Genomic DNA, 27980 nt, shown 5'->3' on the forward strand with positions numbered 1-27980 from the left:
GCCCGTCTCAGCCTCCCAAAGTGCTGGGATTACAGGCTTGAGCCACCGCGCCCGGCTGATGTACCCTTATTTTATAATCCATTAAGAAAGAAAAAGCAACAAAAACTATTATTGTAAGTTGTATCCCAGTTTCAGAGATGTTAAAATGTAAAAAACTGTCTTGGAATCATGTGACACGTGGCAGGCCCCCAGTGAGACTCTTAGTGTGTATTCACTCATTGCATCTTCACCATCGCATTGTAGCTAGAGAGTCTTGTCCTCTTTTTACAAATAAGGAGGCAGGAGCCCAGAGAGGTTGAGTAAATTTGCGCGGTCACAGAGCCAGCAAGAGGCAAAGCTGGGCTTTGAACCTGGTCTAATTAGATTCCACTTATTTTTCCTCATCCAACCCCACAAAGAAAAGGTTCCTGGGTCCTGGCCCTTGGGAAGAACAGAATCTCCACACTGCCAGCTCAGAAATGTTCCAGTGGCCTGGTCATTAAAAACCTGGTACTCTGAGTAATGGGGGTGGGGAGTGTGGAGGAGGGCTGGGGAGATAATGACCAGGAAGGAGCTTTGAGAGCTTGCTGGCAGGGTCACTAGCCTCATCCTTGTTGAAACCATTCCAGGAGTGGCTCGGCCTGTGTGGCCTGCCCTGGAGAAAGGCTGTCGAGATATCTGCCCCACACAGATCATCCTGGAGCCTCGCCCAGACTGACCCATTCATTCGTTCCCTAAAAAGTTATCTTTCAATGTAATTTTTTGACTAGGACCTTTGTTCACAATTGATTGCTCTCTGTATGTAAAGCATTAGAGATACCAAGCACAGCAAAACAGACATAGGTCCATCTTTGAGGGCTCACCGACCAAACGGGAGATGGACAGTCATCATAGAGTCCCACAGAACCTGGAGGAGGAGAGAGGAGTGAAGGGCGTGCAGAGTAGAGAATGTGCTGAGTCCAGGGTCACCGCAGAAGGCTGCAGTCCAGGGCACAGATGGTGCAGGTCAAGGAAAGGAGGGTATTTGGAGATGAGATGGCTCTTTTAAGGAGGTGAAACCGAGGCTCAGAGAGGCCATAGGACTTGTCTGAGGTCACACAGCTCAGAAGTGACTCTCCTTTATGGTTTTCTGTGTTGTGGGTTCCTTTCTTGAGTTTTCCTTTGGAGATGAAAACATGATGTGAGGGGAGCCGTGGCCTGCGAGGGGATGGTTGGGATGTTCTAAGGAAAGGACGTTGAGCTGAGATCTGAAAGATGAGAAGGGGGTGACCAGGTGAGGGTGGGGAGGGAGGCATGCTGCACAGGAGAAACAGCCTTGCAAAAGCTCTCCGGCTGGAGGAAACAGGCCTTTGAGGAACTGAAAGCACCATGTGCAGCTCAGATCCCTGGGCAAGGTGAGGCTGGGGAAGTAGAACAATGGCCGCCGAATGGTCTGCTCACATTTATGTATTTCGAAAAGATCAAGGGCAAGATGGTTGGTGGCGGAGACTAAATGACCAAGTTTAACAGATGTTTGGAGCCAGGCACTGTGGCTCACACCTATAATCCTAGCACTTTGGAGACCGAGGCATGAGGATTTCTTGAAGCCAGGAGTTCCAGACCAGCCTGGCAACATAGTGAGACCTCATCTCTAAAAAAAAAAAAAAAAACAAGAGAGAGAGATAATTTGAAGGTGGTACAGGAGGCTGGGATTAGTGATGGATTGGCATTGGATACAAGAAAAGGGAGGCCACATGGGTGCCCGTGGGTTCTGGCTTTTCCGGCAGTGCCCTTCTCATGGCCTGACTTGCAGAGGGAGTCGTGCTGGGGGACACAAACAACATGGGAGCAGCCTTCACCGCACTGGGGCCTTCTGCCCAGGGCTGGTTATTGTCCACTGTTTTCCTCCCAGCTGAGCTTGGATATCCTGGTTCACCCAGTGCTGGGGTTTGCCAGATGATGTGAAAAAAAGTCAGTGGGGTGAAGCATTTTAGGGTGTTGATAAGAGTGAGCTGATGTCCCAGGTTACTGGGGACAAGAAATGGGCTTCCACAGCATGCCCATGGGAATCACATGGCCCCTACACCATCCCTGGAGCTGGCCGTTCAGCAAAGCTGGTGCTGAGCGTGGTGGTGGAGTCGGGGCATTGCTTGATGCATTGTGTCATCCTGGAGAGGGGTCTCTGGTTGTGGCTTCCAGGGCCCTCTCCTCGGGCCTGAACCTGTGTTTATGGATCCATCAGAGGGGACACTGGCAAAGGGCTGGTCACATCTGGCAGGTGACAGGAGGCTGGAGGTGGGGAGGGTGCGGTCAGGAGGGGTGCTTGAATTAGTGACTTTGGAAGCAGGTGGAGCATTTTCACCCAGTGACAGAGTTAGTTCACTGTGTGGTCAAAAGAAGGGATGGTGCAGGTCAAGGAAAGGAGAGTATTTGGAGATGAGATGGTTCTTTTAAGGAGGTGAAACTGAGGCTCCAAGAGGCCATGGGACTTGTCTGAGGTCACACAGCTCAGAAGTGACTCTCCTTGTATGGTTTTCTGTGTTGTGGGTTCCTTTCTTGAGTTTTCCTTTGGAGGTGAAAACATGATGTGAGGGAGCCGTGGCCTCCGAGGGGATGGATGGGAATGCTTGCAGGGAGACTTCCTGGAAGAGGGAGCATTTCTCTAAGCTGAGCCTTGTAGCAGCCGGTCATACAGAGTGGTGGATAGGGCGTTACTGGCAAAGGAAACGATGTAACCCAAGGACTGGAGAGGGGAAAACTTACTAGGCCTATGTGGGATGCGATGAACATAGGGTTTGGTTTGGCTCAGTATAAGAGGCAAAGCGTAAGGTATTTGCCAGATGCCAAGGGCAGGGAGGTAGGTGCAGCCTGCCCTGTCAGGGAGGAGTGTTTTGGCTCTAACATTGTTTAGAATTGCAGGCACATTATGATCATAAAATGTCAGACTTTGAGGCAGTTTTTTGTTTGTTTGTTTTGTTTTGTTTTGTTTGAGATGGAGTCTCACTCTGTCACCCAGGCTGGAGTGCAGTGGCGTGATCTCAGCTCACTGCAACCTCTGCCTCCTGGGTTCAAACAATTCTCCTGCCTTAGTCTCTTGAGTAGCTGGGATTATGGGTGCCCACCACCACACCTGGCTAATTTTTGTATGTTTAGTAGAGACGGGGTTTCACCATGTTGATCAGGCTGGTCTCGAACTCCTGACCTTGTGATCCACTCGCCTCGACCTCCCAAAGTGCTGGGATTACAGATAAGTGCCACCGTGCCTGGCCTATTTTTAAGTTCTCTGTTGAAAATGCACCTCCTGAGTGTCTGCGCCCGACCGACTGCTCACCTCCCTCCTGCCCTTGTCCCTGCCACTTCCCCTTCCCCGCTTGCCTCACATCCCTTCTTGATATACTCCTGGGCCACACCTTGGCTTTGAATCCCCAGCTGAGAAGCTATTGAAGGTTTTGGAATAGAGGATGCTGCCACCTACCAGTAGCCCAAGTGGGGTCTCAGCTTTAGAGAGGTGGGATCTGAGATGAGGACAGCCTGGAGGAGGCAGGAAGGACCTGGAAGATGGGGAGGATGAGAGATAGGAGCAGGATTGCAGGTCATTGCTTCATGAAACCCAGGACCCATGTCCACAGCTGCCCACCAACACGCCAGGCCCAGGCCAGCACAATGCTGGGCAGCAGGGGCTCGGCGTCCTGCAGAGTCACTATTGTGGCTGGTAGGCAGAGGCAGAATCCTCATATTCTAGCAGTCCCAGATCTCGGCCACTCACGTAGGACCTTCCAGAGCCTAGGGAAGGGTTTCTTCCCAGCCCACAGATGTCAGCGAGACTTTACGGGCACTCAAATGGCAGCCCAAGAGCTGGTTTGATTCGTTCCATTTTACAGATGAGGAAAATGAGGCTTCAGAGTGAAGCCAGCCGAGAGGCACAGTAAAGTAAAAGGACCAGTAAAGAGCTAGACTGTGGCCACTTTTAGCAGCCATTTGTAGCATCAAAGCCTAGAGATGTGCATTCTCGCCAGGATCTGCCACTGACCAGCCAGGTGACCTTGGACAAGTCACATCCCTTCTCAGGTTCTTGTTTCCTCACCGGCAAAGTGAAGGGTAGACTAGATCATTTCTGCCATCCTTTGAGCTTAAAAATTATCTCTGACTCTCTTCATCTTCTATCCCAATTGCCTCCAAAGTGATCTATGCAAGATGCACATTGGGGTGCAGGAAAAATATCTAAACAAAACAAAAAAAATCAGCTTTACTCACATTTGCCAGGTGGAGACACACTCCCCAGCTGGGGTGTCAGGCAGCCTCGTGTCTCATGTGGTCCAGGACTCTCCAGAGAGAAGGGGAAACACTCTGAGAAAGGGTAATGACCTTACTCTTTGGTCTGTTTTTGGAAGTTATCCCAATTAATTAACCTGGTTAATTAATCCAGGTTAATCCAGACTAATCCAGATTGGATTTACAAATTATATTCACCACTTTAAGCTAACTAGCCCTTACAAAATGGACACGTGGTTTTTAAAGATTCCTACTGAAAAATTGTGACTTGTTAGTAGTGCTTACTTACTATGCTAATAATGCTAGTACATGAAGACAAGGAAATGGAAGAGGTTGAGTGCCGGCCTGTAATCCTGGTACTTTGGGAGGCCAAAGCAAGAGGATCGCTTGAGGCTAGGGATGTGATACAAGCCTGGGCTACATAGCAAACCCCTGTCTCAAGAAAAAGTTTAAAAATTAGCCGGGCATGGTGGCACATGCCTGTCGTCCCAGCTACTCAGGAGGCTGAAGCAGGAGGATTGCTTGAGTCCTCCTCAAGGGAGTTGTAGGCAACAACGAGCTATGATGGCATCACTGCACTCCAGCCTAGGTGACAGAGCGAGACTCTGTCTCTAAAAAATTTTTTTTAATAAAAACAAATTTGAAAGAGAAAAAAAGTGAGAGAATTAACACTGGGGTTTCCAGTGCAGTCACTTCATCAGCCACAAGACCCAGGACAAAAACAGTGACAAGCTAGTAAGTCTGACAAGAAGTCAGCTCAAGTTTGTTTGTTTGTTTATGTTAGGGGACATTTTGAAATACGTATTTACAGTCACTCTGGTTAGTGATGAATCTCACTCAGTGTACGTTTTGTCTTGCGAGGTTTGATAATGGTTACTTGTATAGAATATAAGATAATGGGGTGTGAGCTCAGTTTTTTTGTTTTTTTGTTTTTTGTTTTTTGTTTTTTGGTTTCTTTTCTTGTAGAAGAAGTGAATGATCAAAAAAGTTTGGAGATCACCTGAGGTCAGGAATTTGAGACCAGCCAGGCCAACATGGTGAAACCCCATCACTATTAAAAATACAAAAAAAATTTGCCAGGTGTGGTGGCACATGCCTGTAATCCCAGTTTCCCAAGAGACTGAAGCAGGAGAATCACTTGAACCTGGGAAGCAGAGGTTATAGTGAGCCAAGATTGTGCCACTGCACTCCAGCCTGGGTGATGGAGCCAGACTCCACCTCAAAAAAAAAAAAAAAAAAGGTTTGGAGCCCATTGCTCTAACCTCCTGGTCTTTTCCTTGCTCCTGCCACCTCTGACATGCCACCACGTTTGTGATCAAGCATTGTTCCAGCAGAGTAGGATTTCTCTATTTTTCTACCCATTCCCAGACCCCATGGGAATACCTCTGTCCACAGAGCCCAGCACGAGGGCTGTCTCCAGCTGGGCACTTGGAAAATGTGGGTGGAGTGAATGCACTCCAGTTTTCCCCTCGCATCGTGGGGGCTGCTGATGCTCTGCAGGCCTTTCTAGCAGAAAAGACCTAAGGTCTGCCATCATTCCCAGCCTAAAGCACTCTCTGGAGAAACACAGTTCACCTTTCAAAGCTGTGAGTCCAGGAGAGCCTCGATAAGACCACTGAGCCCTGAGCTCACAATTATAAGGCCTTTCTTTCCTAACCATCTTTGGAATTTGTCCCTCCACAGACGAGTTTCCACTATTACTTAGAGCAACACAGATAAGGAACAAAAATGTTTGGTACTGTATCCAGGTATAGGAGGACAGGACTCTGTTCTGTGTTTTAGCACACTCTTTTGGACTGGGAGGCTGGAGACCTGGATCTTGTTCCTGCTTCTGCCCTGTGTGGGTGGCCTTTGGCATGCTGACTCCGTTTCCTCTTTCTGTACCCCATGATCTCTTGGGGTCTGGCTAGTGCTGTTTTTCTGAGATGTGACATCGGGAATCCTTTTGGGGACCCGCTCTACTGAGCAGTTCTCAGCCCCCATCTGCAGAGTCCGAGTATGACCCGGAAGACAGGGACAGCTTGGAGCATATGGGCAACCAAAATGGGGAGGACGTGGGAAACCAAGTCACACAAGAAACTCCCCAACCCTGAGTGGAGCCATCCCAGGGACCTGAGTCAAGAGGTCTTCGATCTCTGGAAGGCTGTCATGGGGCAGAAGCAATGGATGTGGCTGGCGGGGCTTCAGGAACAGATAGGGCAGTGGGGAAAATGGTAGATTTCTGTTCAGTAGACGCGAGGAAGTCCACCGGTTGAGCATGTCTTCCCCAGCAGGGGTGAGCTCCCCATCGCTAGACTGGTACGAGCCAAAACCCTCAGACTCTTCAAATGGGGTGCTGGAGAAAGAAGAGCAGAATTCTGGGGTATTGTATTTGGTGCTTGCCCCTAGATGTAATAAAATTATTTGGGAGAGAGTGGGTCTGGCTAAAAATTGAAGAATTCGAGTTTTAGATTCTAAATCAGCACTCATGGGTTGATAAGGGCACAAGGCTTTCTCTGCTTTCATTCGGTTCAGAGGGTTTTGGTGCTTCCCAGCACAGGTGACACCCCTCATCCCTCCCCTGAATGTGTAGATCTTTAGATATTGCTGCTTTGAGGAAAAATAAAGGACCATGAACACTTTGTGCTTCATAGTTTAATCTGTAAGCCCTGTTCAAAGCCCATATTCATTTTTATTAAATGTTCATTTCAATCCATGAGTGCAGGTAAATAACTTAGGACAGTGCCGGGCTCACAGTGAGTACTCAATAAAGGTTACCATTATTTACTTGTTTGGAGTTTAGTTATTTAACAGATCCTTACTTTGAGTTTACCATGTGCCAGGCTGGGTTCTAAGTGCTTGACAGATATTAACTCATTTATTGTTATCATCCCCATTTTATGGATGAGAAAACCTAAGTCCAAGAGAGGTAGATAACCGGCCCAATGTCTCCCAGCTGGTGTGTGGTACGGCTGATGTCTGAGCCCGGCAGGCGGGTTCCCAACCATGTCAGTAGCCACTGTGCTGCTGCCTCTCAATGCGATTGTGTCGTGTAATAAATAAACCAGCCCCTCTGCATCCATTCTCCCTCAGAGCCTCCCTACAGCCTCCGGAGGGCGACAGGCAGGGATGCTCCTGCCCATTTAATGGGTTGAGACACTGGAGCCCAGAGAGAGGCTTTCACAGCATCACACAGCAAAAGGGGGCAGAGCCTACTGGAGCCAGGTCACTGACCTTGGAATATCTATGTGCCCTCCCTGCACAGAGCAGGGCTCCCTGCTGAAGGCCAGTGGGAGTTGGTGCTAATTAGGGGGGCCCTGGTCCCTCAAGGGGCCCTTCCTTCACCGGGAGGAGGGAGGTTGGTGGGAAGAGCCACGACTCTGCCAGGGGCCTGGGGAAATATCGTCCAGGCATGTCCTGAAGCAGGGAGGCTCCTGGTGTCTGGGGAAATAGCAAGGCCTCCTCACCCTACCAAGCCCCTCTGCTGGGCCCCTGGCAGAGATGGCCCTGAATAGCCAGGAGTGAAAGGGGAAGCAGACAGGGAGGGCCATCCCGCACCCCGCCCCCTGCTTTTGAAGTCACATCAGGGACCAACTCTAAGGTCAAGGGTCGGAAGGGGCTAAAAGAAGTAGGAGCTCCGAGGAAGTCAACATGGAAGCAGAGCTGTAGCTGCCAGGGAGTTCAGGAAAGCTGTGGGCTGATACCTAGGTGCTATTATTTCTCTTTTCTTTATTTTTTTAATGATGGTGATATATACATACCAAAGTTTACCATTTTAACCATTTTTAAGTATAAAATTCCATGGCATGATGTACATGCCCATTGTGCAGCCATCTATGTTAGTCCACTCTCACACTGCTATAACAACATACATACCTGAGACTGGGTAATTTATAAAGGAAAGAGGTTTAATTGACTCACAGTTCCACATGACTGGGGAGCCTCAGGAAACTTACAATCATGACGGAAGGTGAAGGGGAAGCTGGCACCTTCTTCACAGGGCTGCAGGAGAGAGATAACTCACAGGGGAAACTGCCGCTTTTCAACCATCAGATCTCATGAGAACTCCCTTAGTAACATGAGAACGAGCTGGGGGAAACCGCCCCCATGATTCAATCACCTCTCACCAGGTCCCTCCCTCCACACGAGGGGATTACAATTCGAGGTGAGATTTGGGTGGGGACACAGAGCCAAACCATATCACCATCACTGCCAAGATTTTTACACTTTGACTTCACAGTAGTAGCCTACTCTATTCTTTAATGTTTTTGTTTACATGTGTCAATGAAGAGCCTATGTTCAGACTGAAATATATTTGACAAAACAGGAACATACATGTAGGAGACTAACACCTGGCTGGGCCCTTGTCAAGCACTGCTCTGAGGCATTTTATATGAATGAACAATTCCTTGATAAGGTAGGTGCCATCATGGACCCCGGTTTACAACTTAGGAAACTGAGGCACAGAGAGGTTTAGGAAAGCTACTCAAATGCTTGCCTTGGCCCACTGGTTGCTGCCATTTCTTGAGAACTTTACCATGGGCCAGGGCTACACGCTCTTTTTTTTATTTTTGAGGGGGGGTGGTGGGGGTAGGGGGACAGAGTTTCACTCTTGTTGCCCAGGCTGGAGTGCAGTGACGCAATCCCGGCTCACCACAATCTCTGCCTCCCAGGTTCAAGCGATTCTCCTGCCTCAGCCTCCCAAGTAACTGGGATTACAGGCATGCGCCACCATGCCCAGCTCATTTTGTATTTTTAGTAGAGACGGGGTTTCTCCATGTTGGTCAGGCTAGTCTCGAACTCCCGACCTCAGGTGATCCACCCGCCTCGGCCTCCCAAAGTGCTGGAATTACAGGCATGAGCCGCTGCACCCGGACCAAGGGCTACATGCTCTGCTCCTTGCTCATCTCATAGCAACGTGGCGATGTGGTACCGAGACTTAGAGAAGGGAAGTGAGTCTGGATTTGGATCCACGTTTCTCTGACTCTGAAGCCCGTATCTGAAGCACGTGTACTGGGCTGCGAAGCTGTTATGGGACAGCAGACACAATAGGTGGGTTTTGTTTCAGCTGTGGAGCACCACGAGAAGGAGGACGGAGAGGATTGGGACTCCCGGTTCTGGAGTGCTGGCCTCAGAGCATGCAATTTATATATTGAGAAGAAGACTTAAAAGCCAAGGAGCAGAGCCACAGTGGCCACCAAGTTGGGGGGTGGTTGAGTGCTCATGGAGCTCTTGGAGTTTGGACAGGAGTTCCTGCTGCTTATTAATCATGTAACCTCAGAAAACTGACGCCGCTGCTCTGCCGAGTGTCCCGGCCACACTCACAAAGTGGAGATGATCCTCCGCACCCCCAGGTGGTTGTGAGGGGTAAACTGAGCAATAGTTGTGAATCACAGAGCTGGGCTGTATAGCAGTAGTTCTCAAAGAGCAGCCTCTGGGCCAGAGGCTTCCTAGTCACCGGGAACTTGGTTGGAAGTGCAGATTCTCAGCTCTCACCCACGCTGCTGAATCAGAAACTCTAGGGTGGGGCCCAACAATGGGGGTTGGTTTGTTTGTTTGTTTTTTGTAGAGACAGAATCACTGTGTTGCCCAGGCTAGTCTGGAACTCCTGGCCCTAAGTGATCCTCCCACCTCGGCCTCCTAAAGTGCTGGGTCACAAGCGTGAGCCACCGCCTGGGTTTGTTTTTTTCCAGCCCTCCAGGTGCTCTGAGCACCCTCAGATGCTCTGCTGTGACACAGCAGGCAAACACATGTAAATGCGATGGGGCCACCTGTCCTCACAGCCAGTCTTGCGGGCAGAAGTGCCTTTCCCGCAGGGGCACTGACATCTTTCCTGCACTCTTTTCATCCTCATAAACCCAGACTGCTGGCACTGGAAATCTGAAAAGGGCAATCAGTCTGGCCTCCTGCCTTTCTGGCCTGCAGGCCCAGCCTGAACAAACAATTTAGGTGGAGCTCCTGGAGGCTGGAGGCAGAGAAGAGGTACCTGGCCATCCTCTCCTGCCAGCTGTTGCAGACTCTGCCTGGGGAACCGATTACGGGTGAGCAGAGGCATTTATCTCCATGTTAACAAGCAGGCGAGAGAGTAGCAGAAGAGAACTTCACATCTCCTTCCCGCTGTGGGGCCGAGCTTGGAAGTGGGGCACCGGGTCGAGCTCAGAAGTGGGGTGTGGGGCTGAGCTCGGAAGTGCGGTGTGGGACTGCCAGTATCTGCAGGAGCAGGCAGGCCCTCAGTCGTATGTGGGGACTCTTGTCGCAGGGCAGTCACACCCTTTTCCTCCTGAGTCCAAGCACAGAAGGCCTCAGAATTCTGCCCCTCCTCCTCACGGGGTTCTGCAACCCCTCCAGCCCACTGGCGCTGGACATAAAATGAAACCCACTAATTTCTTCCTTAGATACCAGCCCAAAGTTGAGGAAAGAAAATCGTTTCCCAAGCTCAATGTCCTAACTTCCTAATTGCAGGGGTTAAGTCAACTTCGGCTCTGACCATGTCACACCCCCAGTTACAAACTTCAATGCCTCCCCACTGTCTTAGGTGCCACCTCCTCAGCACTGCGCCTCCAGCCTCTCTCCCAGCGGCAGCCCCATTACTGGCCTGCATTTGCTCAGACCCAGCCTCCCCACCCCAGCGCAGCAAGCTCCTGGCTCCATGTCTGCACACCACAGCCAGGCGTGACCTAGCACAGCACCTTCTACCCCAGTGCCTCCGTTTCCCTCCTCTGCTGGGCTTGCTCTACTTGACCTTGAAGGCTCAGCTCAGTCGTATCCTCCCAGGGACCCTCCCTAACTCCCCAGATTTCCGTCTCCCTGCTGCAACTTGCAACGCTGGCTTTAGCCCTGGTTCCTGAATTGAGCTTGCTGATTACGTAGGGGCCTCCCCCATCCTCTGAGCTCCCCCATAACTGACGCTGTCTGGGTCTGCCCATGCATCTCCCCTACAGTGCCCAGCATGGCATCAAGCTCAGAATGGGCACTGATGATGTTGGCTGAACTGACTCTGGGCCCCAGGTCCCTGAGGCAGGAAGAGTGAGGGCTGATTTGTGGGTCCATGCTGAGAACAGAATGCAGGACCCCTGGTTGGATGCCCACCCCAGGACCAGAGTTACCGAGCTTCAGCCCTGCCTCGGGCTGACTGTGGGACCCGAAGCAAGGCGCTCTTCCTCTCTGAGCCTCAGTGTCCCTCTCTGTCCAAAGACAGGTCCAAAAGCTCTGTGCCAGAAAGTGGACAGTGAGCAGGAAGTGGAGCCATCAGATTTTCAGCCTCCTGGAGGTGTCTTGGAAAATCCCCAGTGACCCTTGTTGCTTGAAACTCCCAGATAAGGAGATTGTGGGGCAATAAACCTGTGTGGAGTTTTGGTCAGGGCTTGATTTGGGGGATTAAACAGAAAGAAGCTCTGCTCTGTCTCCAGAAGGTCCAGGCAGGACAAGACCTTCTCAGGACAGCTGACGGCTGGACAGCTCTGTCGCCCTTGTGGTCCCGCGTGTGTCTGGCGTGTGCAGGCTGCAGCGCCCTCCACAGACTGTCCTAACAGGTGGGTAGGGCAGGGCTGTTACTATTATATGGATAGAAACAGAAAGCGGGAGAAGGGATGAGATTTGCCCAAGGTCATGGAGCGAATTGGTGTCAGAATTAGGATTCTCGGCTGGGCTCGGTGGCTCACACCTGTAATCTCGGCACTTTAGAAGGCCAAGGTGGGCGGATCACCTGAGGTCGGGAGTTCAAGATCAGCTTGGCCAACGTGGTGAAGCCCCTTTGCTCTACTAAAAATACAAAAATTAGCCAGGCATGGTGGTGCACGCCTATAATCCCAGCTACTTGGGAGGCTGAGGCAGGAAAATCACTTGAACCCCAGAGGCAGAGGTTGCATTGAGCTAAGATCAGCCATTGCACTCCAGCCTGGCGACAGAGCGAGACTCCGTTTCAAAACAATAACGACAACAACAATGAAAGAATTAGGATTCTCCAGCCTGACCAGCACACCTGCTATGACAGTGATAGGCCCAGCCCCTTGGCTCCTAGCGCCCCAAGGAGGGATTGGAAAGAAGCTGCTGGTGTGAGTGAAAGCTCAAGCCGGGAGTCAGGTTGGCCTCCCCCTGGGTAGCCACAGGGCTGTAGGTGGGCACAGCAGAAGGGGAGAACCATCTAGGGTTGACAGTCCTATGGGTGTGTTGGTGGGGGAGGAAGGAAGAGAAGGAAAAAACGCAATGGGCAGGAAAGGAGGAGAGGAGGGGTGCTTCCATGAGATGAGCTCCTACTTTGTGCCGGACACATGCAAGGTCTTTTACGTACATGATCTCATTTAATCTTCTAGATTCTATAAGAAAAATATGAGGATACTCTAATGTTACGGCATAGAGACAAATAGGGGTCCAGGGCTTGAATCTGGTGCCTTCTTTTTCCCTGCCTTTGACTACCTCCCCAAATGTCAGGATGGGACCGCATGGGATGGAGAGACTGCTCAGTCTGAGAGCTGGGGAGGCTCCCTGGAGGTGGTTCTGTTGGAGCTGGGCCAGGAAGGTGGGGTGATAGGAAGGGGCTTTCTAAGAGCCCTGCTAAGAGCCACCCAGCGACTTACCTGGGCTGGCTTAGTTCTAGGTGGAGAGAGGGGGTGAGCAAAGATGGATTATCTGGGGAAATGATGCTTCTTTATTTTCTTTTTGCTTCTCCCCTTCTCTTTTGAAAACCATGATGCTGGCCGGGCACGGTGGCTCAAGCCTGTAATCCCAGCACTTTGGGAGGCCGAGATGGGCGGATCACGAGGTCAGGAGATCGAGACCATCCTGGCTAACACGGTGAAACCCCGTCTCTACTAAAAAATACAAAAAAACTAGCCGGGCGAGGTGGCAGGCGCCTGTAGTCCCAGCTGCTCAGGAGGCTGAGGCAGGAGAATGGCGTAAACCCAGGAGGCGGAGCTTGCAGTGAGCTGAGATCAGGCCACTGCACTCCAGCCTGGGTGACAGAGCGAGACTCCGTCTCAAAAAAAAAAAAAAAAAAAAAAAAAAAACCATGATGCTTTGAGGGGAGAGCAGACAGACCAGTTTGTCTCAGAGAACAGGTCTGGGGAGATGAGAAGGAGGTCAGAGACTCAGGGGGAATGTAGGGACCTCAAAACCCAAGTCCAGCAGAGGACTTTATCCTGAGGCAGAGGTGACCCGGGGTGGGTTTTAAGGGAAAATGCAGGCCCAGAGTTGGGGGTGGAATATGTGAGGCCTGAGTCCCCAAGAAAGAAGGCTGCTCAGGCCTTGGCATGGCCTGGGAGAGGGGTAGAGAGCAGGTGGGGGCCGTGGGGGCAGGGCTGGGAAAGAGGCAGGGCAGGAGGAGGTGGCTCTGGGCAGTGTCAGATGTGGGAAGGAGGCACTCCCTCAGGCCTAATCTCATCAGGAAGAAAGAGGCCTTGTCTTGGTTTGCTCTCTGACTCAATCTGTACTTCCTGTGGGCCTGCAGAGAGGCATCTGTGCTGGACCAGAAGGATGGGCGGCGCGGGGGTGGGGAAGGCGGAGACCTGAGGACAGGACTGTTTGCATTTGCTGGCTACAGACAGCTTCTGCCTCACTGGTGATGGTCGATCCCCAAAGGAGGGTCCCTGGATGGCTGCGCTCCTGCTTCCCTGCCTGGGCTGTGCTGATGGAGAAAAAGCAAAGGGCTCCTTCCCCTGCCCCTTCACCCCCTCCCAGGCCCCTCAGCACTAGGGCAGGGCGGGGCCTTCTGGCCTCCACCCGGGAAAGCCCAGCCCAGAGAGATGCACAAATGCACTCTCTTGGATTCTTTTTGATCAGTAGGAATTGTCAGCTAGCCTTCTGCATCTGTGTGTCTGTTTCCCCATCATCATGGTTTGCACCAGGGGTTGGAACTCTCACGAGCCACTCGGCCCCTGGCAGGCTGCTTTATGCTTTCTGGTTTGGGATTTTTACTTAGATCCCCAAAATGCTGGGCCCCCGGCATGTACCTGTTCTGTGTTAAATCACATCTCAGTGTCCTGTACACATTGGGACCACAACAATCTTACTAGCCAACGTCTTTTGAACACTAAGTATGCACCAAGTGTCACTCTGGATGCTGTGCGTCTCACCTTATGTAAGTGTCCAGGAACCCCTGAGAGAGAGTGTGGACCTGTGACTGAACAGCCTGGCTTCAGATTCCAGCCCAGCCACTAACTATGTGATCTTAGGCAAGTTATATAACTTATCTGTGCCCTGTTTCCTCATCTTAAAAATGGGGCTATGACAGTACATGCATGAGGGTTGAGTTAGTATGTGGAACATACTTAACACCTAGTCAGCAATATAGGTGTTAGCTATTATGTGTATTTGTAGTGCCTGATTTTCCTGGTGAGGAAATAGATACATTAAGTAACTTGCCCAGAGTGGCAGATAGGAAATGATAGAGCAGCACTGTCCAACAGAACTTTGTTCAGAGATGGGTGGGTTCTTTAATTACACTGTTCATTGGGTGTTGCTTATATGGTTTCATCTGTGATTATTAAGCACATGTGGCTTTTGAGCTCTTGAAATATTGCTAGTGTGACTAAGGAGCTGGATTTTACACTTTATTTAATTTTAACTCTAATTCAGAAGCCTTGTGGGACTAGAGGTTCTGTGTTGGACAGGGCCATTTAGAGTCAAGATTAGAACCCTGACAGTCAAGCTCCAGGGCCTGGGCCACTTTTGTGCTCTCCTGCTTCTTTCTTGCCTAAATGTTTTACAGTGGAAATGTAAAGACACATACAAAATGAAAGAGAAGATTCAAATGAATCCTCTTGTACCCTCACCCACTTTCAGTAGCCATCAGCAGCCTGTTTCATCTCTACTCGCTTATTCCCTCCTCCTCTGTCCAACAACCCCAAGTTATTTCAAGATAAATCCCAGATGTTATGTCATTTCATCTGAATATTAGGTATATGTCTCTAAAAGATAAAGACTCTTGTCTAATATAAGCACAGTATTATTACCACGCCTAATGACAACAATTCTTTACTACTGTCAGGTGCCCACTCAGCTTTCCCTGATTGCTTCCTGATGCCTTTTTGCAGTTGGTTTGTATGAATCTGTATCCACTCAGGATCCGCACATTGCACTTCCTGCTATGCCTCTGATCTCTTAAGCCTCTTCTGAACTATAATGACCCTTGTCCCTTTTTCCTTGTCATCTTTAAAGAAACTAGATATTTTAAAATATATATATATATTTCATTGTACTAAAATACACATAGCATAGTATTTGCCATCTAAATCATTCTTAAGTGTACAGTTCAGTGGTATTAAGTACACTCATACTGCTGTGCAGCCACCACCACCATCCATCTCTAGAACTCTTTTTATCTTGCAAAACTGAAGCTCTATAGCCATTAAACGATAACTTTTCATTCCTCCCTACCCTCAGCCCCTGGCAGCCACCATTCTACTTTCTGTCCCTGGGATTTTTGCCTACTCTAAGTAACTCATATAAGTGGAATCACACACTGTCTTTTTGTAACTGGCTTATTTCACTTAGCATAATGCCCTCAAAATTCATCCATGTTATAGCATGTGTCAGGATTTTCTTCCTTTTTCTTTTCTTTTCTTTCTTTCTTTTTTTTTTTTTTGAAACAGGATCTTGCTCTATCACCCAGACTGGAGTGCAGCAGTGTAATCATAGCTTACTGCAGTCTCTAACGCCTGAGCTCAAGTGGTCCTCCCACCTTGGCCTCCCGAGTAGCTGGGACTGCAGGTGTGCGCCACCATGCCCAGCTAATTTTTTTTTTTTTTTTTTCTAGTAGAGATGAGGTCTTGCTGTATCACCCAGGCTGGTCTTGAACTCCTGAACCCAAGCGATCCACCTCATCCTCCCAAAGTAGAATTTTCTTCCTTTTGAAGGTTGAGTAATATTTCATGGTATGAATATACCACATTTTACTGATCCATTCATCTGTGGACGGACACTTGGGTTGATTCCACATTTAAGCTATTGTGAATAATGCCACTATCAACATGAGTGTGCCAATATCTCTTCCAGACCCTGCTTTCATTTCTTTAAGGCTGTATATCCCAGAAGTGGAGTCGCTGAATCATATGATCGTTCTATTTTTAAATTTTTGATGAACTGCCATACTATTTTTCATAGCAACTGCACCATTTTACCTACCAACAGTGCACAAAATCAGATTGTTTCAAATCAAATTGTTTGCTTGCTTGTTGTTGAGTTGTTGGACTTCTTTATATATTCTCAATAGTAACACTTTATCAGATAGATTTGCAAATATTTTCTCTCATTCCATATGTTGCCTTTTCACTCTGTTGCTAGTGATACAAATACAAACAAATTGTTAAATACAAACAAGTTGTTAATTTCCATGAATACAATTTGTCTATTTTTTTTCTCTTTTGTTGCCTGTTCCTGGTGTCATAACCAAGGAATCATTGCCAAGCCCAATGTTGTAAAGGTTTTGCCCTTTGTTTTCTTCTAAGGTTTTTTATAGTTTTAGCTCTTCTGTTTAGGTCTTTGATGCTTTTTGAGTTAATGTTAAAAACCAGAAAATTTAGCATGTAGGATTTCCTGTGTTTTTTTCCTGATTGCATCTGTGTGGCTGTTGAACATGTTTCTCCACACTCTGTGTGTGTAATTACATACAAAGACTCGGTCAATATTGGGTTTCATTTTTTGGCAAAGCCACTTTATAAGTAGTGTTTCCTGTTGCTTCATATTAGCAGCACATAATGTCTGGTTATCTCTTTTAGTGATACTAAGATTGGTCAGTGGGTTCAGGTGTTGCCAACCCATCCATTACACCACTGAGTCTCAAACTTGAAGTTGGGGGGCTGGTTAAAGCAGAGCGGTGAGCCCCGCCCCCAGAATGCCTGATTCAGTAGGTCTGGGATAGGAGGCTTGAAAATTTGCAACTCTAAAAAGTTCCCTAGTGATATGGTTAATTGGGGACTACACTTTGAGAACTACTGCATCACATCCATGATGTGTTTCTGTTATCCTTGCTCCTAACATGCACTGGAATCACATGGGAAGCTTAAGCAGTGCTGGCATCTGGATTCCCCACCCAGTAGTCTGATTTAAGTGATTCTAATGTGCAAAGTTGCAAGCCCCTGCCCTGCATGTTAGCAGTCCCTCAAGGTTACACCATCTCATCTCTTCCTGCTCTTGGCCATTTTCCTAAGAGGTATGAACATGTGGAGAGCAGTGACTGAATTATTCATCTCTGACCCCTCCGAACCCTGCTCCTGACACAGCTTGGCGCAGAATAAGCACCAAGCCAATATCGGATGAAGATTGGAGATTGAATGAAATCCTCTTCACCTCTCTCCTTTTTTTTTTTTTTTGAGACAGAGTCTCGCTCTGTCACCCAGGCTGGAGTGCAGTGGCTGGATCTCGGCTCACTGCAAGCTCCGCCTCCCGGGTTTATGCCATGCTCCTGCCTCAGCCTCCCGAGTAGCTGGGACTACAGGCGCCCGCTGCCTCGCCTGGCTAGTTTTTTTGTATTTTTTAGTAGAGACGGGGTTTCACCGCGTTAGCCAGGATGGTCTCAATCTCCTGACCTCGTGATCCGCCTGTCTTGGCCTCCCAAAGTGCTGGGATTACAGGTTTGAGCTACCGCGCCCGGCCTCACCTCTCTTTATAAAGCTTCCTGGATTATTCTGCTTTGAAATTTCTATTCTCTGGTTCAGTATGTTGGGCTCTTTAAGAAATAGATTCTAGAGTCTCCTCTCTTGCAGGCAACTTGACAAAGTCAGGGCTGCTAGGGATTTACAATAGAATTGTTATGTGTAAGCCAGGCACAGTGGCTCATGCCTGTAATGCCAGCACTTTGGGAGGCTGAGGTGTGAGGATCGCCTGAGGCCAGGTATTCAAGACCATCCTGGCAACAGAGTGAAACCCTGTCTTTACAAAAAAATTAGCCAAGCATGGTGGTACATGCTTGTTCATAGCTATTCAGGAGGCTGAAGCCATAGGATTGCGCGAGCCTGGGAGGTTGAGGCTGCAGTGAGCTGTGATCACACGTCTACACTTGAGCCTGGGCAGCAAAGTGAGGCCCTACCTCAAAAAAGAAAGAATTGTTACATACAGACCTTGGTGGTGGTGGTGGTGGGAGAGTGACCAACTTATCCCTGTTTGCCTAAGTAAGACTTCCCCCCGTTTAGCACTGTAAGTCCTGCATCCCTGGAACCCCTCCACAATCCCAGGCAAACCAAGACAGTTAGTTACCCTACTTCTGTGGAGAGCGGCAAGGATCCTTCTTGCTTTGAAGGAGGGAGGAAAAATTACCCTGTGGGGTAAGACTCTTAGGTCCTAGCACCCTGGATCCCACTGTATCACTTCAGACCTTGTTGCTGGCCAGTGCAAGGCAAAAGTTAAGACACCTTGTGCCAAGAGGTGGTGGTTTAAACCAGGGCCTGGCCTCAGATTCACAGAGGCCAGTTGTGAATAAAACCCTTACAAAGGAGAAGTAGCTGAGCCTTGTATTTGTTTTCTTCCTGCCTGGTGAGAAAGGAAGGTGCTGTGGGAAATGGTTACCCAGATGCCTAGGTTGGCAGCAGGGTGGCCTTACCCTCCATGGGCTTTGACTTCAGAGCCAGATAGCCCTCCCGCAGTGGGTGGATCAGAGACCCCATAAGGATTCTGGATGACAAAAAAGAGCTTTCCCAGCAAGTCTGGGACCAAGGCCAGGATCAAGATGAACTGTGACGGATAATAGTGGGTCAGGGATTGGAGTCCAGGTGAGGGAACCCCCATAATGAGATGTGGACTGTGTGAAATCCTCAGCCTTTGTAGAGCACCTTCACATAGAGCGGTCTTTATCCTGATTAACGGTGACCTCTTTTCGATTTTTTGAAACAACTGGGTAACTTGTGGTTCTAATCTTCCCTAACTGTGGCTATGACATAAGTGTGGTGGTTCAGACCCTCTCACCAGGCACTTACAGGTGGCAGCTCACTGTGCCCACAAGTCAAATTTTAAGAGAGAGAAAAGATAAAACTTCAAATATTATATGTGAAACCACAAATTTACAAAGGGGAACTGGTAGCCAGCAATGCCTACCCATCCTGTTCAAAGACCAAATCAGGTCATTTCATTCTTTCCTTAAAGCCACAAACAATATAATTAATGAATAATCTATTATAATGGTTTGCACCACACCCAGTTTGGGTTCAGTTTCAGCCACCCTGCAGCTAACCCTTGTCCTGCAATGAGTTTAGGGCTGGGCAAGGAAGAGGGGCCTTTGGAACAGGCAGGAAACTCTCTCTGTCTCTGTCTCTTTCTATCTCTCTCTCTCTCGCTCTCTCTCTCTCTCACACACACACACACACACACACGCATACCCCACATGTATGTCACAGAGGAGCACATTGCATAGCAGGAAGCGGTGTCTCTGAATTAGTCCTCAGACTACTCCCACCTGCACTGCTCATCATAACTTGACTTCAGTCTAGTCACTTCCCTTGCACCTCAGTTTTCCCATCATCAAATGGGGAAAATAATCCCCACCTACCTTGCAGGAGAGTTGTGAGCCACTGTCAGGCATTAAGAAATAAACTCAAGGCCGGGCACAATGGCTCACGCCTGTAATCTCAGCACTTTGGGAGGCAAAGGTGGGTGGATCACCTGTGGTCAGGAGTTTGAGACCAGCCTGGGCAACTTGGCAAAACCTTGTCTCGACTAAAAATACAAAAATTAGCTGGGCACAGTGGTACGCACCTGTAATCCCAGCTACTCTGGAGGCTGAGGCAGGAGAATTGCTTGAACCCAGGAGGCGGAAGTTGCAGTGAGCCGAGATAGCACCACTGCACACTCCAGCCTGGGCAGAGCCAGACTCCTTCTCAAAGAAAAAAAAAAAGAAATAAACTCAGTGCGATGCAAAACCCAGAGATGACTAAATCGTTTTTGGGAGTGGGGAATTCACAGGCCTCGGAGCCTAATCCCATGGCATCAGGCCCACCAAGCCTGCATGGGATTGCAGCAGCAGAATGGATGCCACCTCCTGCCTTGTGCCCCAGCAGTCTGTCCCAGAGTGCCACACCTGAGAAGGCCTGCTGTGGCTTTGATGTGGGCCCAGCCAGATGGAATGGGGCAGGATAGGACGAGTGGCCTGGGATAGACCTGGCTTGAATAGGCTGTTCTGGCCCAGCCTGTGGGTGAAGGGCCTGCTACAGTACTTACTTGTGGACAAGTGCCTGCTTGTAGGGAAAATGAAACTCCTGTTCTCTGAATTGCTGAATCATTAAAATCATGCATGCACTGATACACGCATGCGCTCATGCACGTGTATATACACAGCCTCAGTTAAACATCCAAACGGATGCACATGTGCATGCACACCCACAAGAGGACACAGGCAGTCATGAACATCCTGATGGATGCAGTTCTTGTGCACACACAGTACGCACACAGGCCAGCACACATGCACAAGCTTCACCCGTGCACATACACATACACTTCCATACCACACACAAAGGGAGAGGTAGCTGGCCTTGCTAGCGGCTGCCCCACCCCCTGCTTGTGTAATTTCCCTTCCTGGCAGCAGGTCTGGAAGAATCTTAGCAGTGCAAATTAAGAGTTAGGGTGGGGAGAGGATTGGGGGTTGGGCAGAAGGGCATTGATGTTCACGCTCCTTTGCTGTCAGCTGGCTTCATCCACGGGGAAGTGGGGCGCCTTTCCAGAGGGGTCTAGCTAGCTTCCTGGGCCTCCTTTTCCTTCTCTGTAGAGTCGGGGTGGTCGTGATCATGACAGTTCCTCTTAGGGGCAGAGGTGAGATCCAGGGCTGTGATGGGTCTGAAAGAGCTATTATCATCATGGGTATTGTCTGTGAGGACCTGGAGCTGCAGGCTCAAAAGCTGCAGGCTTGAGACAGCTGAGTTCAGCCCCCAGGCCTGCTGTTCACTAGCTGTGTGACCGGGTTACTGGCCTCAACACCTACATCTGAACCGGGGAGCAAGGTAGCACCCACTTGCTCTATTCATGCATGGAAAGCATTTGGAATGGCACCTGGCAGTTTGTAAGCACTCAAAAACCGTGACTTCTTATTGCCACAGAGGTGACTGTGAGCTTGGGAGGTGTTACCCAGGCCTTTCACGGCCTCCTCACTCCTCCTGGATGGGGAGTGGCTCTCAGGAGTTGGGCCAGACCCCAGTTACCCCCTGCAGGTGCACAGACAGGCTGTGGAGGGAGAGAGCTCAGAGGGTCCAGAGGGGCCAGGGCTGTTGTTAATGTAAGGTCGTGTCGATTTCAGCGACTACCCCAGGCCCGCCACGTGCACTCAGGCACCACATTTGGTTGATCCCACCTCCTTGGTATTTCAGTAACATCCTCTCCCCACCATCCTGCCCACGTCACTGCCCTACTTCAGCCCAGGTGACCATTGCCTCTCACCTGCTCTAACCTTTCCTCTGCTCAGTAGTCAGAGGAAAATATGAAAATTAAATCTGTTCCTCTATCTCCCCTGCTTTATTTATTATAATTATTATTAATTATTTTTGAGACAGAGTGTCACTCTGTTCCCTAGGATGGAGTGCAGTGGTGCTCACTGCAACCTCTGCCTCCCAGGTTCAAGTGATTCTCCTGCCTCAGCCTCCAGAGTAGCTGGGACTACAGGCACGCACTGCCACACCTGGCTAATTTTTGTATTTTCAGTAGAGACGGGGTTTCACCATGTTGGCCAGGCTGGTCTCAAACTCCTGACCTCAAGTGATCCACCTGCCTCAGCCTTCCCGAAGTGCTGGGATTACAGGTGTGAGCCAACACGCCGAGCCTCTCCCCTGCTTTAATTTCTCCAGTAGCTCCCCACTGCCCTCAGAGTTCGGGTACCTGAGACAATCTGGGTCCTGCCTCCTTCTCTGTGGCCATTCCAAGCACAGGCAGCCACTTGCCATCTCCATGGGCCAGACTTGCATAGGCTGTATGAGTCAGGATGGGTCACTGTGCTCCGTGACAAAGAACCCCTTATCTCACGATTCACTCTACAAGTGTATTTCTCTGTTGCACTGTAAGTCAGTAGAAGAAAGTGCTCTGCTACACACGCTTCCTGAGGGACCAACCACCTTATGGCCGCACCATCTGAAACATGCACCCTTCTCATCCCTTCGGCCAAGGACGAGAGTCCTCGAGGGTCACAGGCAGGTTTCATGTGCTTTGGCCTGGAAGTGACACACATCACTGCCTCCCATGATCCATTGTCTAATGGGTCATGGGAGGCAGTGATGTGTGCTATGGCTGCCTGACTGCAAGGGGCCTGGACATGAGGGGAGCAATGGGATGTCTGGTGAGCATCACCAGCTGCCACAGACAGGTGCACTCCCGCCACCCCTAGCCGTTGCTCAAGGTGAGGCAGGGATGGGGGGCCTGGAGTGGAGCCTGCTGATTTGCTCCTCACTTTCCCACCCCCAGCCCAGGCCCAAGGCGGCTCCTCCACTGCCACCAAGTTGCCAAGACCCTAGGGAGGTCATTTGTCCTTGTTGTTCCTTTCCAAGGGGACCCCCAGTACCCATTTCTCTCAAAACTCACTATAGAGAAAAGATGTACTGCTCCTTAGCAACTTGTGGCTTTTATCTTACAGACATCAAATAAATCCCTTTCTGATTCTGTTTTCCTTGTTGAATTGGCCACTAGGAAGCTCAGACCCAAATCTAAGGTCTACCTCCTCTGTGTGGTGGACCTGGCAGCACACCTAACTTAACTCCTCCTGCATTTCAGGTGATCTCTTTTTACCTGCGTTTTCCTTGTGTCCCTATTTTTTCTCTTGTAGCTTTTTCAGTTCCTTCTATCTTGTGTTCTATTTCTGTGAGTCTTCTTAAATCCTTTCTGGAATCACATGGGCATTAATTAGTCAGTCCATCCCTACATTCTGTGCAGCTTCCTGTAGCTCTGGCAAGAGCAGCCCCGGTTTAGGGCAAAGCTCCCAAAAGGAGAGTTGGAATTTCTGAGCTTTGCAGGATACACAAGCCCCTGCAAGGTTGACCTGCTACCTGGTTCTGTCTAAAGGGCTTGCCTCAGGGGTCAGGCCCTGATCGCTGTGACCTGCCTGAGGTCACACAATGTAATCTCGTGCTGAGGACCTGAGGGCAGAGAAGAGCCTCATGGGTCAGCTGTGTGGGCGGGGTGAGCACCTTCTTTGGCTTGACCAGTGTGGGCCCAGCCAAACCTGCCTTCCCACAAGTAGGGAAGGTGGGGGCCCAAGGGAGGTAGACACTGTGCTGGATACTCCTGGAGCAGAGCCTTCTCCAAGGAAGCGCCAAGCCAGCAGAGAAAATGAGAACTGGCCCTAAACCCCAAATCGGGCTAGACAGTGTCAAGGGCTAAGGGCAAGGGGAGAGATGGCTGTCAGGGAACAGAGGAGAGCAAGATCTCTGCTACTTGGGGTATCAAGGAGGACTCTCTGGAGGAAGTGGCTTGGGAGCTAGGGAAGGGGTGGATTGGGATTTGTGGAGACGGGAACAGGAGGTAGGGGGATTGGAAAGGCAAGCCAAGCAGCAGGAGAGGGAAGGGCAAAGAGCCAGAGGGCTGGAGATGCAAGAGCAGGTGCTGAGGAAGCTGGAAGGTGCCATTTAGAAGAGCTAGAAGAAATGAATCTTGGAATATGGAATGAGACCCCAGCCAGAGGTCTTGAATGCCAGGCCAGAGGATTTGGCCTTGATCCTGTAGGGCAGCAATGAATGGGGAGCATCAAAGGGTGATGTGAGGCCAGGGGCAGTGGCTCACGCCTTTAATCCCAACCTTTGAGAGGCAGCTACAGGAGAATTGCTTGAGATCAGGAGGTTGAGACCAGCCTGGGCAACATGGCAAGAAAAAAAAATTTTTTTAATTAGCCAGGTATGGTGGCATGTACCTGTAGTCCTAGCTACTTGGGAGGCTGAGGCAGGAGGATCCTTGAGGTCAGGAGTTTGAGGCTGCAGTGAGCTGTGATCACACCACTGCTCTCTAGCCTGGGTGACAGAGCGAGATCCTTCCTCAAAAATAATAATAAATCAAGGGTGATATGAGGCGGGGGTGGGGTGGGCAGGGCTTGGTATTCAGAAGGGTCCCTCTGGCCAAGAGGAGGCCCCCTGGTGTTATGGGTATGGGCTTGGCCACGGAAGAGGCCTAGACCCTCTCACAGGCCACTCGTGATCTGGCTCTCCTTGCCCTGTCTTTTATTCTTTTCATTCACATTACCCAATATACATGGTGTGTGTGTGTGTGCGCGCGCGTGTGTGTGTTTTCTTCTTTTACATTTCTCTTTGATAATCTTACTAAACCACAGGTGGTTTCCCCAAACTGTTCTGTCTGCCTAAGACACCTTCCCCCAGCTCTCCCTCATCCTGCCTACATGACCAACTCCTACTCATCCTCCAAGTCACAGCTTAGTTGTCACTTCCTCTGAGAAGCCCTCCCTGACTGTCATGTGCAAATCTCTGTTATTACACATAGTACGGTGAGTCCCAGTGGCCCAGACTCTCCTAGTAGCCTCACCCAGAGGACTCTTCACTCCTGTAAAGGCTGGGCTCAGGCCTACTGTTTCCAAACTACCTGCTACCTGGCACAGGGCCTAGACACACATGATGCTCGGTAAATATTGAGTGAACAAATATAAGGCTGGATGAGGAGCAAAGCAAGCTGAAGACGCCCAGATGATACTAGTGGTTGTGATTGCCACTGTTGATCAAGTATCTGCCATGCGCCAAGGGGTCTAAATACATCATCTAACTTAATCCTTATGACAAGGCTATGAGACAGATACTTTTTTCAGTCTCTCTCTCTTTTATTTTTTTTAGAGACGGGGTCTCGCTGTGTTGCCCAGGCTAGTTTTGAACTCCTGGGCTCAAACAATCCTCCTGCTTTGGCCTCCCAAAATTCTGGGATTACAGGCATGAGCCACCATGCCTAGCTGAGACAGATACTTTTGTGACTTCATTTTACAGATGGAGAAACTGAGACTCCAGAGGTGAAGTCACTTGCCATCCAGCTGATAAGAGACAGAGCTGGGATTGAAACCCAGGCAGGCTGGCTCCAGAGAGCGCAGTGGTACCTACTTAGCTGGGCTGAGGGTGCTGAGCTGTCTGGTGAGATGGCAGATGGGGGTCAATGTGGTGGATTCTCTCTGTGGTTTTTCTGCCTTTTTACATTTCACACTCAAAGGGATGAAAAGCCTTAACACATCAGCAAGCAGGTCAGTGATAGCTATACATCATCCCGTCTTATCTCACCAGGTCTATAGAAATAACAGTAATTAGAGTATTTTCACTTGGTCACCCTTCACAGTGCATCACTGTCCACGTTGAACTGACCACTGTCCTGCTTGTATCCTCTTATGTACTCTTAAGACGAGAGCTCCGTGTGTCCCATGATCAGGGCAGGGAGCCTCATACCCTTTGTCCCATTTGTCTCTTGCAGATGTCATGGCACCCCCAGTACCGGAGCTCCAAGTTCCGTCATGTCTTTGGCAAACCAGCCAGCAAGGAGAACTGCTATGACTCCGTGCCTATCACCCGCAGCGTTCACGACAACCACTTCTGTGCCGTCAACCCCCACTTCATTGCAGTTGTGACTGAGTGTGCTGGTGGAGGGGCCTTCCTCGTCATCCCCCTGCACCAGGTAAGGACACCCCCAGGTCCAAACAGCTCTCTGGAGGCAGGGCAGGACAGAGGGAAAGTGGAAAGAGCCTAGCTTTTTAGAAAGTCCTAACCCTGCCCATTACTAGCTGTGTGACCTTGAGTAAGTCATTTCATCTCTTTGAGCCTTGGTTTCCTCACTGGGAAAAATACATCTGTCCTGAATTTTAGCCTCTAGCAGTTGGCCTAGCTACTCCTAGCACCTCTCCTCTTCTCTACAAAATAATTCTGCAAATTAATTTCCTCCTGAATAAAATATAATTTTTTAATGCTTTACTGGGATTACAGGAAATTGAGAAAGTCTCCAAAGCCACCTTCCCCACCAAAGAAAGGGAAACAAACATTGAGTCAAAACTAGCTAGAAGAGGCAAACAGTAAGCAAGCAGGAAGAACAGGCTTGTCCTGAGGGCAAGAGTTGCTAGTATAGGTTGGACGATATAAAATTGTGGATATTCAACTGGTTTTGACCCCAAAAAAGCAACAGTTTCACATAGGTCAATCTAACAGCAAGTCCATTCAGGATGCCAACCCTAAGTCTCTACCTTAAGGCAGAACACCTGAAGGGGCTAGAGGGATCCCAGCTTAGTAGTGCCACTGGCTCACAGCAGAAACCGACATGAAACCTCTCCAGAGGAAAGGATCCACAACATGGACATGATCCCCACAGATTAAACACAGGGAAATGTGAATTCACAAAGATCACAAAACATGTACACCACCATGAGTGAGAGTCAGTTGAAACAACAAATAGCAGACTTAGACCCTCAGAGGACTTCAGAAGTTAAAAGATTATACAGGATTAGAATCTCATAGACCAGGTTTCCTGAACACAATGCAATTGAGTTAGAAATCAATAACAAAAGATAAATCTTACATTCCCATTCATTTGGAAACTTAAAAACATATTTCTAAATAATTTATAGGCCAAAAACAAAATCCAAATGAAAATTTAAAAATCCTTGGAACTGATAAAATGAAATATATCACAACACTTACGAGATGTAGGGAAAGCGGGGCTTCAAGGGAAATCTATAGCACAAATGCTTATATTAGAAAAGAAGAAAGCCTAAAAAGTAATGACTAAACATTCCATCTAAGAAGTTAGAGCCGGGTACGGTGGCTCACACCTGTAATCCCAGCACTTTGGAAGGGCAAGGCCAGGGGATTACTTGAGCCCAAGTGTTTGAGACCAGCCTGGGCAACATGGTGAAACCCCATCTGTACAAAAAATACAAAAATTAGCTGGGCATGGGGGCATTTGCCTGTGGTCCCAGCTACTCAGGAGGCTGAGGTGAGATCACCTGAGCCCAGGGAGGTTGTGAGCCATGATTACAACACTGTACTCCAGCCTGGGCAACAGAGTGAGACCCTGTCTCAAAAAAAAAAAAAAAAAAAAGTGAAAGAGCAGCAGAATAAACCCAAAGAAAGTTTGAGGAAGGAGATAATAAAAAGCAGAAATCTTGAGAGGCCGAGACGGGTGGATCACGAGGTCAGGAGATCGAGACCATCCTGGCTAACACGGTGAAACCCCGTCTCTACTAAAAATACAAAAAACTAGCCGGGCGAGGTGGCGGGCGCCTGTAGTCCCAGCTACTCGGGAGGCTGAGGCAGGAGAATGGCGTGAACCCAGGAGGCGGAGCTTGCAGTGAGCTGAGATCCGGCCACTGCACTCCAGCCCGGGCGGCAGAGCAAGACTCCGTCTCAAAAAAAAAAAAAAAAAAAGCAGAAATCATGGAAGAGAATATAAGGATACATTACAGAAGATCAAAAGGTCCAAAAGTTTGTTGATAGACAAGCCCCTGCAGAGACTGGCCAACAATAAAAGAGAACGGGTACAAAAAGCATCAAGAATGAGAAAAACAATATCACAGCAGAACTTCGAAATCTAATAAGACATGAATACAAGCAACTATATGCCAATAAATTTGAGAACATTAACAATATGGGCAAACTCCTTAAAAAATACAATTTGTCAATACTGATTCATGTAGAAATAGAAAGCCTGAATAGTCCTTTAAAGGAATAATCCTTTAAGTACTTTAAAAATTGAGCAATAGGCCAGGTGCGGTGGCTCATGCCTTTAGTCCCAGCACATTGGGAGGCCGAGGCTGGCAGATCATGAGGTCAGGAGTTCGAGACCAGCCTAGCCAACATGGTGAAACCCCGTCTCTACTAAAAATACAAAAATTAGCCATGCACAGTGGC

At 49.2% G+C, this 27980-nt stretch overlaps 1 protein-coding gene across 4 annotated transcripts in view; it reads left to right on the plus strand.

The window, feature by feature from the left end:
- The window catches only part of CORO2A (coronin 2A), a 72465-nt gene that overhangs the window by 10821 nt on the left and 33664 nt on the right, over window positions 1–27980 (plus strand). For 3 of the 4 annotated variants that reach the window (XM_065530291.1, XM_005581214.3, XM_065530292.1), the window contains exon 2: window positions 25558–25758. In XM_065530291.1, coding sequence (XP_065386363.1) covers window positions 25558–25758 — 201 coding nt within the window. Of the gene's footprint in view, window positions 1–11575; window positions 11742–25557; window positions 25759–27980 lie in introns of those variants that run through there. The other variant, XM_065530290.1, reaches the window with a different exon arrangement.

Source organism: Macaca fascicularis, chromosome 15, assembly GCF_037993035.2.
Source record: "Macaca fascicularis isolate 582-1 chromosome 15, T2T-MFA8v1.1".
In the NCBI taxonomy this organism is placed as follows: domain Eukaryota; kingdom Metazoa; phylum Chordata; class Mammalia; order Primates; family Cercopithecidae; genus Macaca; species Macaca fascicularis.